This window comes from Rhinolophus ferrumequinum, chromosome 18, assembly GCF_004115265.2.
Source record: "Rhinolophus ferrumequinum isolate MPI-CBG mRhiFer1 chromosome 18, mRhiFer1_v1.p, whole genome shotgun sequence".
Taxonomy (NCBI): domain Eukaryota; kingdom Metazoa; phylum Chordata; class Mammalia; order Chiroptera; family Rhinolophidae; genus Rhinolophus; species Rhinolophus ferrumequinum.
The window spans coordinates 24,649,713-24,668,331 of NC_046301.1; the positions used below are offsets into that span (position 1 = coordinate 24,649,713).

The 18,619-nt window shown below is 37.3% G+C and overlaps 1 protein-coding gene across 2 annotated transcripts in view; it reads left to right on the forward strand.

Moving 5' to 3' along the window:
• The window catches only part of TMEM131L (transmembrane 131 like), a 144,304-nt gene that overhangs the window by 94,100 nt on the left and 31,585 nt on the right, over nt 1-18,619 (forward strand). For both annotated transcript variants that reach the window (XM_033134871.1, XM_033134872.1), the window contains exons 8-21: nt 908-985; nt 1,169-1,322; nt 2,642-2,700; nt 3,039-3,147; nt 5,266-5,359; nt 5,871-6,024; nt 6,582-6,752; nt 8,074-8,143; nt 9,451-9,568; nt 10,891-11,032; nt 12,288-12,397; nt 13,450-13,522; nt 16,022-16,149; nt 18,361-18,503. In XM_033134871.1, the coding sequence (XP_032990762.1) occupies nt 908-985; nt 1,169-1,322; nt 2,642-2,700; nt 3,039-3,147; nt 5,266-5,359; nt 5,871-6,024; nt 6,582-6,752; nt 8,074-8,143; nt 9,451-9,568; nt 10,891-11,032; nt 12,288-12,397; nt 13,450-13,522; nt 16,022-16,149; nt 18,361-18,503 (1,603 nt within the window). The remainder of the gene's footprint in view (nt 1-907; nt 986-1,168; nt 1,323-2,641; nt 2,701-3,038; nt 3,148-5,265; nt 5,360-5,870; nt 6,025-6,581; nt 6,753-8,073; nt 8,144-9,450; nt 9,569-10,890; nt 11,033-12,287; nt 12,398-13,449; nt 13,523-16,021; nt 16,150-18,360; nt 18,504-18,619) is intronic.

The window sequence follows — 18,619 nt, forward strand, 5'->3', positions numbered from 1 at the left end:
TCTCCTCAATACTAAATCTTCCTGGAGTAAATAGACACTCACCCACAATTAAGTCAGCCACGGATTTGGGAATTGCCTTCTTACCTTACGGAGATTTCCTGATGGACCGACTGTGGCTGCCAGGTCGAGTGCCTTTTCATAATAACTATGCCGGATGCCTCAAACTCAGCTGAAGAGGAGATGTTACAGCCAGGCCCTTTAGGTTCACATGCTGTACTCACTGCCTGCCTTCTCTGTGCATTCACCGTCTGCAACCCCCATCCTCCCCCCGAAAGTGTCTGGATCCCTGGATGGGACTTTGCATTTTTTTGGTCTTCAAGATATGTTCATATCATCCTGTGTGGCTGTTAAGATCTTTGAACTTGACGAAATTCTTCATTCTTTTTATATACTTTTGTCGCTTCCATCCATAGCTCTTCCACATATTAAAAACGATAGCCAGTTGAATTTTGGATATCGCTTATGGATTTGTCATAGCTTCTACGGAGGAAAGGCAGACATAACGCATTAATTGGCTATTATTGGGCGAACCTTCTTTAAAATAAAAGTAGACTCCTGTGTTGAAACAAAGTGTTCAAAAAGCATAAGAGATGCCAAACTACAGTGTTCCTGTGTATATTTAGAACATATTTATCTGCTTATTGCCACAGTTGGAATTTTCATGTTGCCCAGGGAAGGGTATATGATCTCCATTAGAATGGAAGCTTACTGACAGAGAGATTTGTTTGGTTTTATTCAGTGTTGTATTTCCAGTAAATAGTGCAATACCCAGCATTTAGCAGATACTCAAGTATTTGTTAAATGAGTAAATGTAGTTTCTGAATACATAGATTGTCTGCTATTAATACTTAGACTGAGCCTTTTGCTTCCTTTTAAATTCTTTTCCTCCTTTTTTTTCTTCTTTTAGGCAGAAACCACTAATACTAGCCTCTTGCAGGTACAACTGGAATGCAGTTTACATAATACAGTGTGTCAGCGATTAAAGGTAAAATAAAAAATTCAGTATTTTCTTCCTGCCTCGGCTTAGAAATCAAAAGTAAAACAGTACATTCTATTCTCAGAAGTACACATGCCCTTACTTAAGTGCCTTTCCCCCCTGAAATTTGAGATCACAAAGTTCAGATGATTGTTTTGAGTTTTTCCTTTTTTTTCATCCCTCCCATCTCAGAGCTGTTATCTGGAATCTGATGATGTTTTACGGCTACAAATGGGCATAATTGTAACAATGGAAAACGCCTCACGAGAATTTGAAGAAAACACACAAGACTTGTTAGATCATCTGTCTATTATATATGTAGCTACAGATAAATCTGAGACTTCAGGTAAGGTGGAATCTTTTAAAATTTTCATGGTAATATATTTTGATTAACCTGCATCATTATAGCATTTATTTATAGATTGTATCATTGCAATCTAAGATAACAAAGAGCTTTTGCTTTCATTATCAAGAGATTGTAATAATAACTGATTCTCATTCTGCAACTGCATTTTTAGAGTAAATTAAGTGGCAGTTCCAAACTATTCTGGGTTTCCTTGGGAATAATTTTTCTTGGAGTTCTGGAGATAGCAAACAAATTAAATGGGTACAACCATCTAATAGAAATATTCACAAAGTATTTGAAGTCTGTGTCTCTTGCTCCAGGTTTACTGAAGTTGACCATATCATATTGTTTTGTATTTTTTTAATAGTTGATTGACTACTGATTGTTTCTGATGCCTGACAAGTCAGAGTAGTATGAATTTTAGTGTTCGTTTGATGAATTTTATCTTTGAAAATGTGTCTCCTACTTACCAGAAATAACCTAGTTCATCAGTTTCAGTTTCTAAGAACTTCTGTAGGAGGTAAAGAGTACGTGATCCATAATATTTATTAGGTTGGTACAAAAGTAATTGCGGTTTAAAAGGTTAAAAATAATTGCAAAAACTGCAATTACTTTTATATAATGTAGGATTTGCTATATTGCCCATTGGTTGTCAAGACTGTTCTGGCGTGTGTGTGCGTGTGCGTGTGTGTATGCACACATACATATTCTGAGAAAGAAATGGCACCAAAGTATAGTTTTATATTGGCAGTCTTAACTGTTGATCAAACATCATTTACTTCCAGCCCTCAGAATTGATCATAGTCATGATGGTTCAGCAGAGAGCTTTTCTGTCCTCAGATTCATAGCTTTTGGTGATTCTTCGAATAGCCAGGTGGACCTCAATGTAGGGAAGACCACGATCACATAGGGAGCATTTCTGTTGAGTGTTAAAAGGAAGGCTCTGTTTTGAGATCCAGGGTTTTATTTTTCTCACCTGTGGTCTTCCCAGTGAGGAGAGGGGCGGCCTAATCCACAGGAAAGCATAGCTTCATTTGCAGTTGTCCGGTTGGTTGGTTGCATCCAGAGGAGCAGTTGTCTAACCCTAAAATCAGAATTTTTCTACTGGTAGTTCTTCATCGTGTAGAGTCTGTGTTGGTAAGTCAATATTTTTATAAGGATTCTTTTTCTTGTGACTTAAAAGAATACCCAACAGAAAATAGCTCCTAGTTTCGATTTCAGTGTTGAAAAACGAGTTATGTTTTTTAGAGAAATGTGTAATGTGTGGGAATGAGGTGGCTTTTTGTTTTAATCTCATTGCTCTGATTCTTTTTGGACAGATGATTCCGCAGTAAATATGTATATATTACATTCAGGAAACAGCCTTATATGGATACAGGTAATTGTAAATGCTTCTATACAGTGAAATTTAAACTAACAAGCGTGTATTTAACTGCAGAACATGAGACTTTTACAGGAACAGATACAGAAACACTTGTCTCTATTCTCTTTTGCTTAATTTAAACCCATTTTCCCTTGCGTGATCCCGCATTTGGATGATGGATCTCAGGACTGCCCGCCCCGCTTTCATACTGTTAGAGACACATCTGCTGAGCAGTTGCTATATGAATGAATGCCAGTCTAAGCTACTTAGTTATTTTAAGAGTTGATTCAAATTGGATAAATATTTGCCTCGCTGAGAGTGGTAACGTGGATTTGTCGTTGTTGTTGTTATAGGACGTACATCATTTCTCACAGAGAGACGCCCTGTCTCTGCAGTTTGAACCAGTACTCCTGCCTACATCTACAACGAACTTCACAAAAATTGCCTCTTTTACTTGCAAAGGTACAGATTTTAAAAATACTGAAGATTGCCTTTTTATTGTTGTCATCAGTGGCAATTCTTTCTGTGAAATTACAACTCCAGATTAGGCAAGGTTCTAACAAAGTGAATGAGTTTGCTTTTACTATCACAGCCTTAATAGTTCTAAGAGCTGGGATGATGGAGAAAATGATTGTGGATGCCACTTTTATTCTGCCACACGTGTAGGATTTTGAGTTTAAAGTGTAACTCGGTGGGTGATTTGAAAGACCAGAAAGTAAATGTGTTTGATGGAGGTGTTGCTTTCACAGGTACAAAGGCTGGGCTGCCTCAGTTTTGTTTTTTGTGTAGAATGCAATGCAGAAGGTCCAGTGAGTATAAACCCAATCCTATACTTAGGTTCTTACTTACAGTTGAGGAGATATCTATAAAGAAATGCACATGGATTTTAAACATATGGAAACATGCCCCGTGTCACTTACATTGAAAGAAACATTGATTTAAAGCAAAAAATGAGATATCATTTATTACTTAGATTGGTGAAAATAATAAAAATGACTACTATTCTGTCTTGGTAATGACTAGGAAAACAATCCACTCATTTTTCACGAGAGTATAAATTGATATAGGCTTTTTTGGAGGAAAAAGAGACAATCTCTATGAAAATTTACAATGCATATATATGCTCTCCAATCCTTAATTCTACTTTTAGGAACTTATCTACAGGTATATTCATATATGTGTCTACCTGCAGAAATATGCATTGTTTGTGACAACAGAACTAACATAAACATTTATCATAGGTGACTGATTAAATTGTAGTTCCTCTATGGAGGGTATACTCTGCAGCTATTGAAAAGCATGCATGGACCTGTAACGCAAGCTGTGTGTGTACATTTTGGTTTTTTTTTTTTAAAGGGTATATCCATGTACTGGTATATGCATAGAACAACTGGAAAGTTGCTCAAGATTCTGTTAAGCTATTGTTTCCTCTAAGATTATTGGGAAGTCAGGGGTGAAAGGTAGACTCTATTTTCATGGTTTTTGTTACTGTTTGAATTTTTTTTTTTTTAAATCACATATGTAGCTTTAGAAAAGAGTTGGGTATTAGTACTGGAGTTAAGAATTCAGTACCAGTGGTTTAATATTATAACCTAGTTCAAGGAAGCCTTGTTTTGATAAAGCAGCGCTGATTTTAAATGCACTCCCACCTTCACCGTGAAGGTCCTGCTTGTCACTGAAGTTGTAGTCCTTTCTCAATCATGTCCCCATCTGGCTGAGCTTCTTTTTTTTTTTTTTAAGATTTTTATTGGGGAAGGGGAACAGGATTTTATTGGGGAACAATGTGTACTTCCAGGACTTTTTTTTCCAAGTCAAGTTGTCCTTTCAATCTTAGTTGTGGAGGATGCCGTTCAGCTTCAAGTTGTTGTCCTTTCAGTCTTAGTTGTGGAGGGCGCAGCTCAGCTCCAGGTCCAGTTGCCATTGCTAGTTGCAGGGGGTGCCGCCCACCATCCCTTGCGAGAGTTGAACCGGCAACCTTGTGGTTGAGAGGACGTGTTCCAACCAACTGAGTCATCCTGGAGCTCAGCGGCAGCTCAGCTCAAGGTGCCATGTTCAATCTTAGTTGCAGGGGGCGGAGCCCACCATCCCTTGCGGGACTCGAGGAATCGAACTGGCAGCCTTGTGGTTGAGAGCCCACTGGCCCATGTGGGAATCCAACCGGCAGCCTTCAGAGTTAGGAGCATGAAGCTCTAACTGCCTGGGCCACTGGGCCGGCCCCTGAGCTTCATTTTTCACTTTCCTCATCTCTGGCAGGACTAAGGACTTTCCTCTTATTTATGGTGAACACAGATTTCTGTAGGAAGAAAAGCCACAAAGACTTTTTCCCCTGCCCTCCAAGAAGAAATAAGAGCTTGGTTTACAAAAGGGGAGGTGGGGTGGCAGGCAGCAAGCCAGTAAAGAAGAAAGGTAGTGTTTGAGACAGGATTTTACTGTTTGTTTCTGATACACGATTTTAATGGAGACCAAAAAAAGTGGTCATTAAAAAGTTGTTAAGTAACACGTATATCTTGTTTTTGTTTAGGAGTCATGAAAGAAAAGATACCTTATACTTCACATGTATTTCTTTGTATCTCAAAACAGTTACATCGTGTGCCAGTGGAGTGAAGGAAGACATGAAGAAAACAAAAAGCACTCCAACACTAAATGCGTGCCTCTCCTCTTCTGTGGTTCCAGGGTAGGTTAATTCCGCTTTCCCTGAAATCATATGGGGTTGTTTTTGTTTTAGAAATGATTTAAAAGTATAACGGAGACTTGTATGATTCTTTCTGGACTTGCCTTTCATGCTTTAACACTGCTCACAAGCAGAGGAAGGACTGTTTGCAGAATGGGAGAGAGGAAGCTGAGTGATTCGCTTCCCAAGACAGGTCCTGAGCCAGGCGTGAGAGACGATGTACTCCCCTGTTTCTCAAATCACATTTGAGTCCTGTTTTTGCCCTGGCGGCCTCTGTGAGCTTTTCTTGTCCTGTGCCTGGCCCTGTCTTTTCCGCCCTGGCCTTCAGATGCTCTACTTGTGGGCAGGAAGTTTGAAGAAGGTGATTTGTAAGGTCGTTCCCAGTGCTAACATTCATTCTCTGACATTTTATGATGCACTCTTTTTTTTTTTTTTTTTGCAGTTAGAGGCTCATTCAATTGCCAACAGTTCTCTTGAACTCAGAGCTGATCACATGCATGTGTTGTGTTCACAGGTATTTTAGAATGGATTCTTCTGCAACCCAGTTTCACATAGAGACCCACGAGAATACATCAGGAGTTTGGTCAATGTGGTACCTCAACCATTTTGACCGTAGTGTTGTTTTAAATGATGTGTTTGTTTCCAAGGAGACCAAGCACCTTTTGAAGGTACATATGGTATTTTTATCCACGTTTTAGCCTATTTTAAACTTCGTTCAAGGTCAGAGACTATGAAATTAATATTTACAAAAGTTAATATTTACTTAACAATTTTAAAGCCAGTTTTTTTCTTTTAATGTTTTCAAAATTACTTTTAGCATCTCTCTTCTTTTATTTTTAAAACTATTGTTTAGGGAGCTCAAAGGGAGCAGTATATAGCCTTTAAAAATATTTACTCTTACCATTATTCAAAAATTTTATAAACTTATACTAAAAAGATTATATTTAGTAAAAATAAGCCTGGTTCATGATAAAATAGAAGGTTTTTGCAAAATACCACCTATGAAAATTTCAAGATCACTTTTGTGAAATTTACAGACTGTTGTATATTACACATTATTTGAAACCTATCATTTATATAAAAAATATTTGAATTTCTGACCTGGAGATAACTGAGTATAATTATATTTATTAAAGTATAGAAGAATTTTAGTATCAAACTTTATAATGATTTTAATCATAATAAGTGTTAGGAAAGTAATTTCTCTTGCTTCTTTTCTTTTTAGATTCTGAATTTCACTGGCCCTTTATTTCTACCTCCAGGCTGTTGGAATATATTTTCTTTGAAACTTGCTGTAAAAGACATTGCCATAAATCTATTCACCAATGTATTTTTGACTACAAACATAGGTGCCATTTTTGCAATACCTCTACAGATTTATTCTGCTCCGACCAAGGTATTGTTTACAACACTATATATGTATTATAATTTTTGTTATAATTACTGTTTCTTTTTATTACTGTATGGTGCTTGGGTTTTATTGACTGAGCTCAGCTCATGTTCTTTAAGGCTTTCTAAGAAATTGAAGGATATTACCAGGCCAACTGTCGATGGTGAATTGTGTAAATGTAGAAATCTTTATTTGGAAAGAGTTATCATTTTTCATAAAGTAATTCAAGGTTCTTGAATGAAATAAGATGTCATAAGTAGATTGATTTCATTTTTATTTATTGCCAAAATTTGTAGAGCAAGGAATGTGTGTTTGCTGTAGGAAACACAGTTGAGCTCTTATTAGATACTTGCAATGACTTCAAATAAATGAGCTGGTTAAAATGCTTTATTTAGACCTCTGGTAAGTGACTTTCAGTTGCTCGTAATTCTTGAATTTCTTTAGAGCCAAATCTAAAACTTGAAAGGGTTCACAATGAAAGAGAATGCTTTCTAAAATCTGGGTAAATTGTATTTAATTTAGATCTTATCTTAAAACATGTCTCATTTTTTCCTTAATGTTTATTTCTTTCCATTTAGTTACTGTTATTGCTTCTTTTTGATCCAAGCTATTCTGTAGAACTCTGGGTTCTCCTTTTTCACTATGAGACACTCATGCAACCATCTTTATGATTTTTCTCACATAGCGGTGTTTCAGATAGGAATGCCTCGTGTTCAGATAGGACTTCTGAAAACTAAGCCAAAATGTAAGGTTCATTCCATACATCCAGATTCTGAGCAGGGGAGATTTCTTAGAAATTTTCTTTTTTTCCATCAAGAGGTGTGTAGGAGGAGAATGACTGTGGGAGGGAGCAGGCAGGTTTCAGGTGTGTGTGGAAGTAGCAGGTCTCTGCTTTCCCCACTGGCAGGAAATGCTACCTTCATTTGAATCTCCTGAGTCGCTTAGGAGTTACTGTGGATTGAATACTTACTGTTTCTCAGAGGATTTGAGTACAGTTTTTTAAAAAAAATAAACCTAAGAATGTCCTGACACTAACTTCATCTTTTATTCAGAAGGCAGCTTGGGTGTCTTTTGGGCCCAGGGGTTGTCACTGTGGGCATTGATTATTGTCCCAAACCTACTGTAGTGAGCCTTCCTGTGAGAGAGGCAGCTCTGAGCTCCCATTCAGGGATAAAGGAAGCCAAGAAATCACTTCCTAGCTATTTGGCTTTTGGTTGAATGGAAGTTCACGGTGGTGGAGGCCAATGCCTGCTCGCGTTTGAGTGCATTAGGATTTTTATGTTTAGTGCTGTGTTTTAAGTTATTCATATATTACTTTTCAATCTAGGAAGGGAGTCTGGGTTTTGAAGTGATAGCACATTGTGGCATGCATTATTTCATGGGAAAGTCAAAAGCAGGTAAGTAGTTTGCCCTTAGGCTTTCTGTAGAACTCTAGGTGGGGGTTGGGTGGGAGGTAGTGAGGAACATTGGCATTTTTGGATGGGATACTTAGTCCTATAAATGTAATTGCATCATAGTCTATTCTTAAAGAGCATGATCTTTAACGGAACGGCATGAAATTAAGAAGCCTCCGGAACCATCCAAGGTCTTTGTATAAGTGATGCCCTCTTAAGTAGTTTGTACTTTTTTTAAAGGGTTTTGGTTTTTTATTCCAAACACATTATTTGATCATCATAGCAACATTGTTGCCAGGAAGAATTGAAAGATTCTGATTCTTTTAAAAAGGGATTGAGTAGAAGTTATTAAAAATAATTTGGAATTGCATTTGAAGACCAGTTACAGAAGCATAAACATTGTATGGGGGCGCTGGTTGTGGTGTGAGACAGACGGCCGTAGTGTTGATGCAGAAGCTGTTTCTAGTTTTGTTTCTGCCTTTGGGTTTACTGAAATATTTACTCTATGGAGAGAATTACAGAACAGACGTTTCTTTGGGGGAGATTCCCACTTTTTCACCCTGATACACTCTTTAGTACAAACAAGACAGAACAGATAAATAGAGAGGGAGAGATTATGAAGAGGCCAGCTGATAAATATATAGGGTGCCAAAAAAATGTATACACATTTTAAGAAAGGAAAACTGTATTAAAATTGTGATAATATATACCAATAACAAAAGATATATACGAGTCACATTTGACTTCTTCAATTACAAGAGGTGCTCAAAGTGGTTACCATCAGCATTCAGACACTTCTGGTTACAGCCAACTACTGCTTGTGTAATGTTGACCAAAATGTCCACTTGTATATGTTTTTTGGCACCCCAATATACACCTTCTCTGGGCTGAGCCCCGGGTCTCTGCCCTCTTTTGAGGATTTGTCCATTCGACATAGTAACCCGCAAGACTTCGGTGATGACTAGCATTCACATACATAGAAGCAGTTTACCCTTTTAGATTTAAAGCCGTTAAAAATGTTCCAAGTGCAATTTTCACTTGCTTCAGGCTGTATTCATGAGCCATGTGTCTTTTCTGTTATTGCCTTTACATAATTCTATTTAGTTTTGTTTTTATACATGTTTGTTTGATTTGATATGTCATTTGCCATTGAGTTAGGACTTTCAGTAAAGCAATCAGAGGGCTGAGGGTGCATTTACTCCCTCTACCGTCCTCTCAGTGTGTGAAGTTTAACAGTCAGCCTTGGCAGTATTGGCTAATTGAATTGTGTTTTCTGTAAATATAAGTGTTAAATCTGATCTGACTTTTAGAAACTCCTCATTGGCAAGGGAGCCTTTCTCTGGATCGGTCTACCTGGGATGTGGATTTCGAGCTTGCAAATAAATTGTATGAAAGATGGAAGAAATTTAAAAATGGTGACACCTGCAAGTAGGTCTTCACCTTGCTTCATTTCTGTTACGTTAGTACTTTGTTGAAATGGCAGGACTGAATTTTTGAATAACCGCTATTTCTCTCCAGCCTTTTACTGTGGTGAATTTCAAACCTCAGTGCAGGTGAAAGGATCGTGCAGTGAACACTGAAATATCCCTTGTCTGGATTCAGCAGTGGTTCTCATCTCACCACACTTGCTTCATTTCTCTTTCTACATGTACCTCTGTGTACACACATTTTCTTTTTGCTGAGTCATTTCAAAGTAAGCTATAGACACCATGATAACGTCAACCCTCAATACTTTATTAGGAAATACTTTATGTCCTAAAGAGAATATTCTCTCCTGTCTATAACTACCAATACGTACCAAACAGACTTACCATTGATCCAGTTTTATTGTGTGATATACAGTCTGTATTCCGATTTCCCTAGTTGACCCCAAAATACCCACGATAGCTGTCTTTTCCCCCCTTTTTAAAGTCCAGGATCCATTCGAGGATCATGCATTGTATCGGGTTGTCCATGTTTCCTTAACTTTATGTAGACTAGTGTCCCCACCTTTCTTCATCTTTCACAACGTTGACATTTTAAAGAGTCCTAGCCAGGTGTCTTAAAGAACATTCAACACTCTGGATCTGTTGATTGCATTCTTAGGTTTACATTCATGTTAAACATTTGGGGGAAGAGTCCTGGGTTGGTCCCGTGTCCTTAGCATTGCATCAGCTCAGGAAGGACATAAATGTCAATTTATCCCATGATTGGCATTGCTACATTGAGTCATTTGACTGTCTTCGTTCTGTGCCCGATCTCTCTCCACTGCAGATACATTTTTCCTTTTGTAGTTACTAAGTAATGTGTGCTGTGATAATTGGAGATCGTAAATTTCCTATTCCCTAGAATTGCTTCACCCCATGATTTTAGCATCCATTGGTAATCTTTGCCTGGATCAGTTGTTTGATGGATGGCTGCAAAGTGGTGATGTTTCTAATTATTGTCTTCACTTTTACCTTGTTTTTGAGCATAACTATGGATTCTTAGATCACTACCACCATTACCATCATTATTTTTGATGCTAAATTGTCCCAGATTTGGCTGGTGGGAGCCTCTTTGGGCTCGCATTCTTTGAGCGCTTCTTTGCTTTCAAGTAAAATAGGATGGTTTGGGATCAGCTTGTACTTTCTCTTTCCCAGACCCAGAATAAACCATTTTTTCCAAGATCTTTTGTTCTTTTTAATGGGAATGATATATTTAGTGATTTTTCTCTTTTTTTCTGTCAAAATTGTTTTTCATAATAATTTCTTTCTTTATGAATTACACAGGAGGAATGTTTTAGGAATGACTCGGTTTGCCCACTTGAAGAAATCCAAGGAGTCAGAATCCTTTGTTTTCTTTCTGCCTCGTTTGATTGCAGAGCCTGGCCTTGTGTTGAACTTCAGTGCAACTGCCCTTAGGAACAGCGTGGTGAGGATCCTGGATCTTTTAACCTCTTTGTCAGTGACACCCCAGCTCTTGGGTTTTTAAGATACCAAAGCCTTTCCACCTTGAGAATATTGTTTCAGAACCAAAATTAATTTAAATTCACTTTAAGTGACACACACATGCCATTCATTGCTTGTGAGGGAGGTGTCAAAAAAAAAAAAAAGGAATAAAGCTCTGAACAAAATACATAAAATCAGTACATTTTTATTAAGTTTGCATTCAATTTACATTCTTATCAACGCAGAAAGTATCCAATTGCAAACAGCAGAAATTCTTGATTAACACTGGCTTAAGTTGGAGTTGGTTTAATAACGAGAAGCTCAAAGGAGAGAAGACCCAAAGCTGGTGAAGCGGCTTTGTGATGCCCTCAGGACGCCAGGCGGGCTCTTTCTGTTCGCTCTCCATCCTTAGAATGTTGGCCTCCTTCCTCGCCTGTGCTTCTCTCATTGAGCTGGGAGGGCAGGAAGAAGGGCAAAGGAAAGACTCCGGCAGACTTCCACTTACGTCTCATAAGCCTCATTGCCAAAGAACAATATCACATCTGATTTCAGCAATAATTTGTACTTCATCAGGCACTCATTCAGTTTCTTAGGGATGAAATTCTAAGGCTGTTTTATTTTGAAATAATTTTAACTTAGAGAAGTTTCAAGAATAGTACCAAGAACTCCCAATTGCCCTTTATAAAGTTTCATCAATGTTTAACATTTGCCATACTTGCTTTATTGTTTCCTCTTCCTCTTTCCACACACACATATTTTTGTAAGCCATTTGAGCATGTCAGCCATGCCCCCAATCTCTTACTACTTCAGTGTAAATTTCCCAAGAACAGGAATATCTTATATACTAGAGTATACTTATCAAAATTAGAAAATGTAACATTAATCATCATACTGTTATCGAATCTGCAGTCCATATTTAAATTTTTCCAATTATCCCATATAATTGGAAACAATTTTATACTTTATAACAATTTTTTTTTTCCTTGTTCAGGTTCTTACACTGCAGTCAGGTCTTTTTCGTCTGCTTTAATCTTCCTCCACCTTTCTTGGTCTTTCATGGTATAGACAATTTTGAAGTGTGCAGGCCACAGAATATTTTCTGTGGAATGTCCCTAAGTTTGATTTGTGTGATGGCTTCTCGTGATTAGATTCAGGTTATGCGTTTTTTGCAGGAGTATCTTAGAAGTGATGCTGTGTCTTTCCCAGGGTTTTGATTTTCCTTTCCCCATCATATCTAGGTGAAGTACTTTGTGGTGAAGAACCCGTCCTCTCTGCCCGTCTCCTTACAGCTCCTGCCTCTCTCCTTGTATCCTAAACCCGAAGCTGCAGTGCGCCTGCTCAACAAATGGTAAAGCACTCAGTCAGTGAAGACCTTCTGGTGGGTGGTTTGGAAAATACTGTAAACACTTGGAATTATTTTAAGTGCTTCCCACTTTCCACCCGGAAACTGTATGTGGCTGTACATAGCATTAACCCATGCACCTTGGACACCCAGCTCCTCGATGCCTATTACTGGATGGAAATTACCAGTTCTATTTGTTGTGTGGAATTTTCAGTGTTACTATGTCATGTCCAGTTGTCAGCAGAATGTTCTTTTCTTTGGCCAAGGAACTTTGACAATCATGATTTTTTTTTTTTTTTACAAATACTCCTAAAATTTGAAATCTAAATCACAGTGATCTCTAGGCAACACAGGAAATGAGGTTGGTGTTTTCGTATATTTTAATCTAGTGTTAGACAAGGTAAGATGATGATACTGTCAGTTCACGTGTAAGTTGTAGTTTAACTTACAGCTTAACTTATTTTCAGACAACACAGTTTCACTTAGAATGATCCCTCTTGGCTTAGTAGGATCTACCCTTAACCTAGGAGTTTTCAACTTCAGCACTATTGACATTTAGATCCAGGTGATTCTCTGTGAGGGAGAGGAAGGTCTGTTCTGTGCTTTGAAGGCTGTTTAGCAGCATTGATAGCTTCCACCCAGTAGATGCCAGCAAGACCTCCCCAGCTGTGGCCACCAAAAATGTTTCCAGACGTTACCAAATGTCCACTGGACATTCAACTGGGAGATGAAATGACCCGTGGTTGAGAGTCACTTCCTATCAGGTTTCATATTATAGTTACTAACCATTTGGAGAAAAAAAATGCTTCATATTTAGAGCTTTTGTTACCATATGCTTCTTTACATTCCATGTTGCCAAAGTCATTCATTCAACATTATTTAACCAAGAACTTAAACTATATGCCAGGTACAGTGTGGGAGGGGCAAGGGTGGGACATAGTGACAGGATGGGATGAATTGTTCATGTGTGCAAATACATGTGCTCACATAAATGAAAAAATACATGTGCACACATGTATATTTTTCTTTATTGGTGAACATTTTTTTTTTCTTTATAGGTTTGGCACTGATCTGCAGATGATTAATTTCACAACTGGTGAATTCCAGCTCACCAAAGCTTGCCCATACCAGGTAGGATGTCGTCTGTTAACAGAAAAAGAAATGCTTGCAAACTAGACACGTAGTATGTGGGCCTCGCTGATTTATGTGTCAAGTGGCTTTACTTAATACATGTGGCTCTCTTGTTATTATATTCTCGGCATTAAGTATACACAGCAGATTTTTTCAATTAACTAAGGCAGCAGGCATCCGTGGTTCCTGTTAGCCTGTAAATCACTTTAATTTGATGATTTAGATTCATGTGATGAAGAAATAACAATTGAATCACGGCCATGTAGAAAACCATAAAACTCAAGACCCCGGAATTTATAATTCTCTTAAGATCTCTTGGCCCCATCAAATTCTTTTTAGGGCAAGATAAGGTAAAAGTAAATACATTAAAAAAAATTTTTTTTTTTCTCTTACTAAACTGGCTCATGTTTTTAGCAGGTCACCCAATATCTGTGATAGTCACCTCATCTATAAAAAAGGATTTCTCTGAAATTCTCAAGCCTCTGGGCACTCATGAGGTCTTGCATAAATACTTAGGAGTAGGAATAAACATGTCATGTGGTAAGGATGTTATTTGACTGGGGTCTTGGCAACCGTGTTTCTCAGTTTTCAGTAGTTCTGTGGTTCTTTGTATGTAGCTGAGTGTTTTCTGTACAGGCATTCTGTGTGTAGATCCATTCAGAAGTGGAGCGTCTGTTAAAAAAATACACAAGTACACATATAAACACACACATGTCTATAACTATATTTCTAACACATGCATATTTAAATGTCTTGGATATTTTCTCTTTTCTCCTTACTTAATCCTTCAAACATATAGTGTTGGCTCTAGATTAACTTGAATAACATTTAGAGAGTGGATCACCCTAGATAACCTCCAACTAAGAGTCAAAATACAACTAATCAAAGTGAGTTAAGTGGATTTTTAAGAGATTTATTTACAATAGGAAACACTAGCAGCAGACGTTCCTTTCTCTTTGTTAAGTGAGCTTGTTTTTGTTAAAAACCTGTCCCACTTTGTTCCTTTCAATCCCCTCTCCACCTTGCAGTCTCCATGGGCTGTTTGATATAAATCAGTCAAAAATATTCAGTGATAATTTGCCCCAGTAGTACTGAATCATATGTAATTTGAAATTCCAAAAATAATGGCCAATTTCTTTTACATAGAAATATTCTATTCAGATTTGAATAAATGGTGTAACTCATTCAGGAAAAGTTTTTAAATCTACGATTGAAGATTTTCCCCAAGAATATACGCCTTCCGTGATAAAGGAAATTATTACCATTGTGAATTTATCACATTGACAAAAAAGAATAGTCAGTATCTATGCAGTAGCCACACTTAAACATTTAACTTAAAATTCTTATTAGAACTCTTTGTCATATAAAGAAAGAGGCCTGTGTTTTAATTTTATTGGTTTGCTTGTAGAAATGTAGTTCCTTTCGTTAAGAGCATGTGGATTTGGGCATGTAAGTTTCTGAATCCAGGCTCTTCCATATTCTAGCTATGTGACCCTGGACAAATTATTTAACCTTTCTCAGCCTCATCTTTCTCATTCATGATAATATTAAAGATTTAGTAAGGTTTATAGAATGCTCAGCATTTTACATACCTTATATACCAGTGTCTGGCGTTTGAGAACCATTTAATAAATGGTGCTGTTATTATTATTGTTTAAATACTAAAAATCAGCAACTTTTCATTCAAAATTCATATGTATTAAGCAGAGTTTCTCTCTTCATGAAGTTTATAATTCTAATGAAAAAGAATCAAATATCATTATTTCTTCTTGCAGGTAGCATGGGAAATGCTAGCAACAATTGAAGAATAAAACAAATTAAAAACATGGAAAAGAGAAATATTACAATGTGGATTATGTGATTATAGCTCTAAGAAATCAATAAATTGTTTTTAGTGAGAAGGAGCTAGAAAAAGGAATGGAAAGGAGAGGAAATGATAAAGAACTAAATTTTGAATATTAAGTTTAGATCACAAGATTTATTCAGAGAAACTTGGACGTCTTAGAATAAAGGAAGATGTGAATAAATAAAGGTCTTTCTCCTGAGGGAAGAGACTAAATATAATAAAGTTGGTTTCTTTATAAACTTATATTCAACACTAAAGAGAATTTAGTGTTGCCCAGCAGTGGATGGTGGTTTCCTCATATCCCTGTAGCATTTAAGTAGAGGCTATTTGGTCTGTTTTCTAAGTGATGTTTTACATTCAAAGCATCTTTGCATAAAAGGCTTCTAGCCCCAACTCCCATCGAAGCCAGGAAGCAAATCTCCTTTCCAGCATCCAACTGGGTTATCTATCCTGCAGCCTCTGCCTGTGCTTCTCCGCTATGGCTTGGGAACTGTTTATTAGTGTAAACTCTCAGGATAAACAAGTTCTACAGGTTGATTGGGGTGATCCAATCTGGACATGAAAAGCAACCATGTTTACACTCTAAAATGCATGAAATGAAGATGGAAGCTTGCTTTACAGTAGTTGTTGAATTGCACTTTTTAAATTTGCAGGACATGCTTTCTGAGGAATCCAGGTTTGGCAGCCTCCACTTACATTTGCAGCCTTTGGAAATGCAAAGAGTCGGTGTAGTTTTCACGCCAGCTGACTATGGAAAAGTTACCTCTCTCATACTAATCCGGTAGGTGTGGACCCATCTCGGAGTCTGTTTCTTTCTCGCTGACTTATCTGTCTAATTGTTTTCTCTCAAGAATACAAGAATCTCTTTAGTTAAGAGTTGACATTTATGTTTCAGGCCTTCAGTGATGAGGCTGGTTGCATGGTAGGAAGAAGCGGTGACTGAGGCGAGAGGCTGCCTGAGGCTCCACACTTAATCCCTCTGTGCCTCAGTTTCCTCCCTTGTGCAATAGGGAGTGTGTGCCCGTCTCTCCAATAGCAGCATTACATTTCACTCAGCATCTCATCCACTGCTGCCACAGAGAGCAGAATGCATACAGGCATACATACACACAAATGCACACACATATTCGTACACACATTTACTTCTCTTAGCTTGGACAAATAAGTGAAACACTTTATATACATTTTCATTTCTAAGTGTCTGGATGTTCACCACTCACATATCTGTCTTGATCTGAAATTCTCTGTAGCCCCAAAGGACAATAGAAAAAGTACTCACTTGAGCCCTTTGGCTTTTGTACTTATTTACCTTTTAAGTGAGAGTTATTGCTAACTGATTTAAGCAGCTAAATTAAATGTTTTTCATTCTTAATTTTTTTTCATCTTTAGATAGTCTTTATTGAGAGTCTTCTTGCAAAAATTTAAATACAAATCTATGTCGAAGCCCTGTGCACTGGCAAGAAGTCTAACACAAATTAAATTTTTTTTAATGGAAGGCTTATTATTTTTTTTAAATTTATTTAAAAATTTTATTATTTAAAATTTTTAAAATATTATTCTTATTTTTTTTTTTTAATTTTTATTGGGGAACAGTGTGTTTCTCCAGGGCTCATCAGCTCCAAGTCGTTGTCCTTCAGTCTAGTTGTGGAGGGCGCAGCTCAGCTCCAAGTCCAGTCGCCGTTTTCAATTTTTAGTTGCAGGGGGCGCAGCCCACCATCCCATGTGGGAATTGAACCCTCAACCTTGTTGTTGAGAGCTGGCGCTCTAACCAACTGAGCCATCCAGCTGCCCCAACAAATTTAATTTTTAATTAATGACATTTTAGTTATGTTTTTAAAGCTATTCTAGTATCAGATCAGTTGGCAACGACTTTCTTATTCTGGACGTCCTTTAATATGTCATGATTTTGTTCTTCTGCAAGTGAATGCTACTAAAAAGAAAATGTACTGAAAAAAGTTTTTGAAAGAATTGGTTTTATTAAGCATTTTAACTAAGACTCCTAATGCTCTGTTGATGTGTTTCATTTTCAACCCATTCTCTGTTGAAGACCTAAGGTTGTAGGAAATGTAGATATAAATTTTACCTCATCCCAGGTTCAGCTATCCCAGAATCAAAAGGAAAGCCAAAATTTTTTATAGTAGTTTATTTTTGGTGATTTCTATATTAATAGACAATATTTTTCTGTAAACAGTATTAATCATCTAATATCACTAAAAGGTTTTTAAATGGTTAAAGACTTTGATCATTTAGATAAAGATGCAAAGATATTTGTGCATTTTTGCATAATTAGAAATGAATTCTTCCTCTGATTCTGTAGTATTTACATGAATGATAACTGGCTTTCAGTCCAGTAGGCATCATTTAAACATTTTCGCTTGATTTTTTTTGTCCTAGGAATCATTTTAATGAATGTAAAGGCAAAAGCTAGTCTGAATTACTGTTTGACTAATAAGAACTTGAGTAGATATATGTTATTTGTGGAATGTTATTTTAAATCTTTTGTTCAAACGAAGCAGTAAGATTTTATTTCTAGAATTATTCCTAAGGCAGATTTTCTTATAATCACAATTACTGTGAAAGCTAATTAGTTTACAATGTAAACAGTTTTTACCAGTTTATCTGTATTTGTTGGTGTTTCTCTGTGGTCCACAATTTATTTCTTCAGTTTTTTTCTCTTGGGGGTCTGATCATCACCCTGGTGGCTGGTTATTAGAAATACATGGGTTAACATTCTTGGGCCAGGATTGAAGGGTCATCATGACCATTCACATGTACTTGCCTGTTGTCAGCTTGCTTTGACCCTTCCAAGCTTGGCAGCTTCCCTTTTCCATGGACGCACCCATATTCTGAGAGACGCTGGGAGATGCCACCCTACTTAAATAGATTGTTTTTCTTTTAAAATGTTTTTGCTGATTGGGAATATTTAAGTTCAAGTGCATCTTATCTTGTGACTATTGTAATGCATTTTTATTTGTATCTGCTTTCACTATAGGAATAACTTGACTATCATCGACATGATTCGTGTGGAAGGATTTGGCGCAAGAGAGTTACTGAAAGTGGGCGGGAGGCTTCCTGGCACGGGAGGGTCACTCCGATTTAAGGTGCCCGAGTCCACGCTGATGGACTGCCGTCGACGTGAGTTCCGTATTCATGGCACTCTGACAGGGCAGGCTTGGTGCTAAAGTCAAGAGCAAAAGGATTCTATAAGAAGATTCTTTTAAAAATTGACCATAAATTTATTACATTGATGC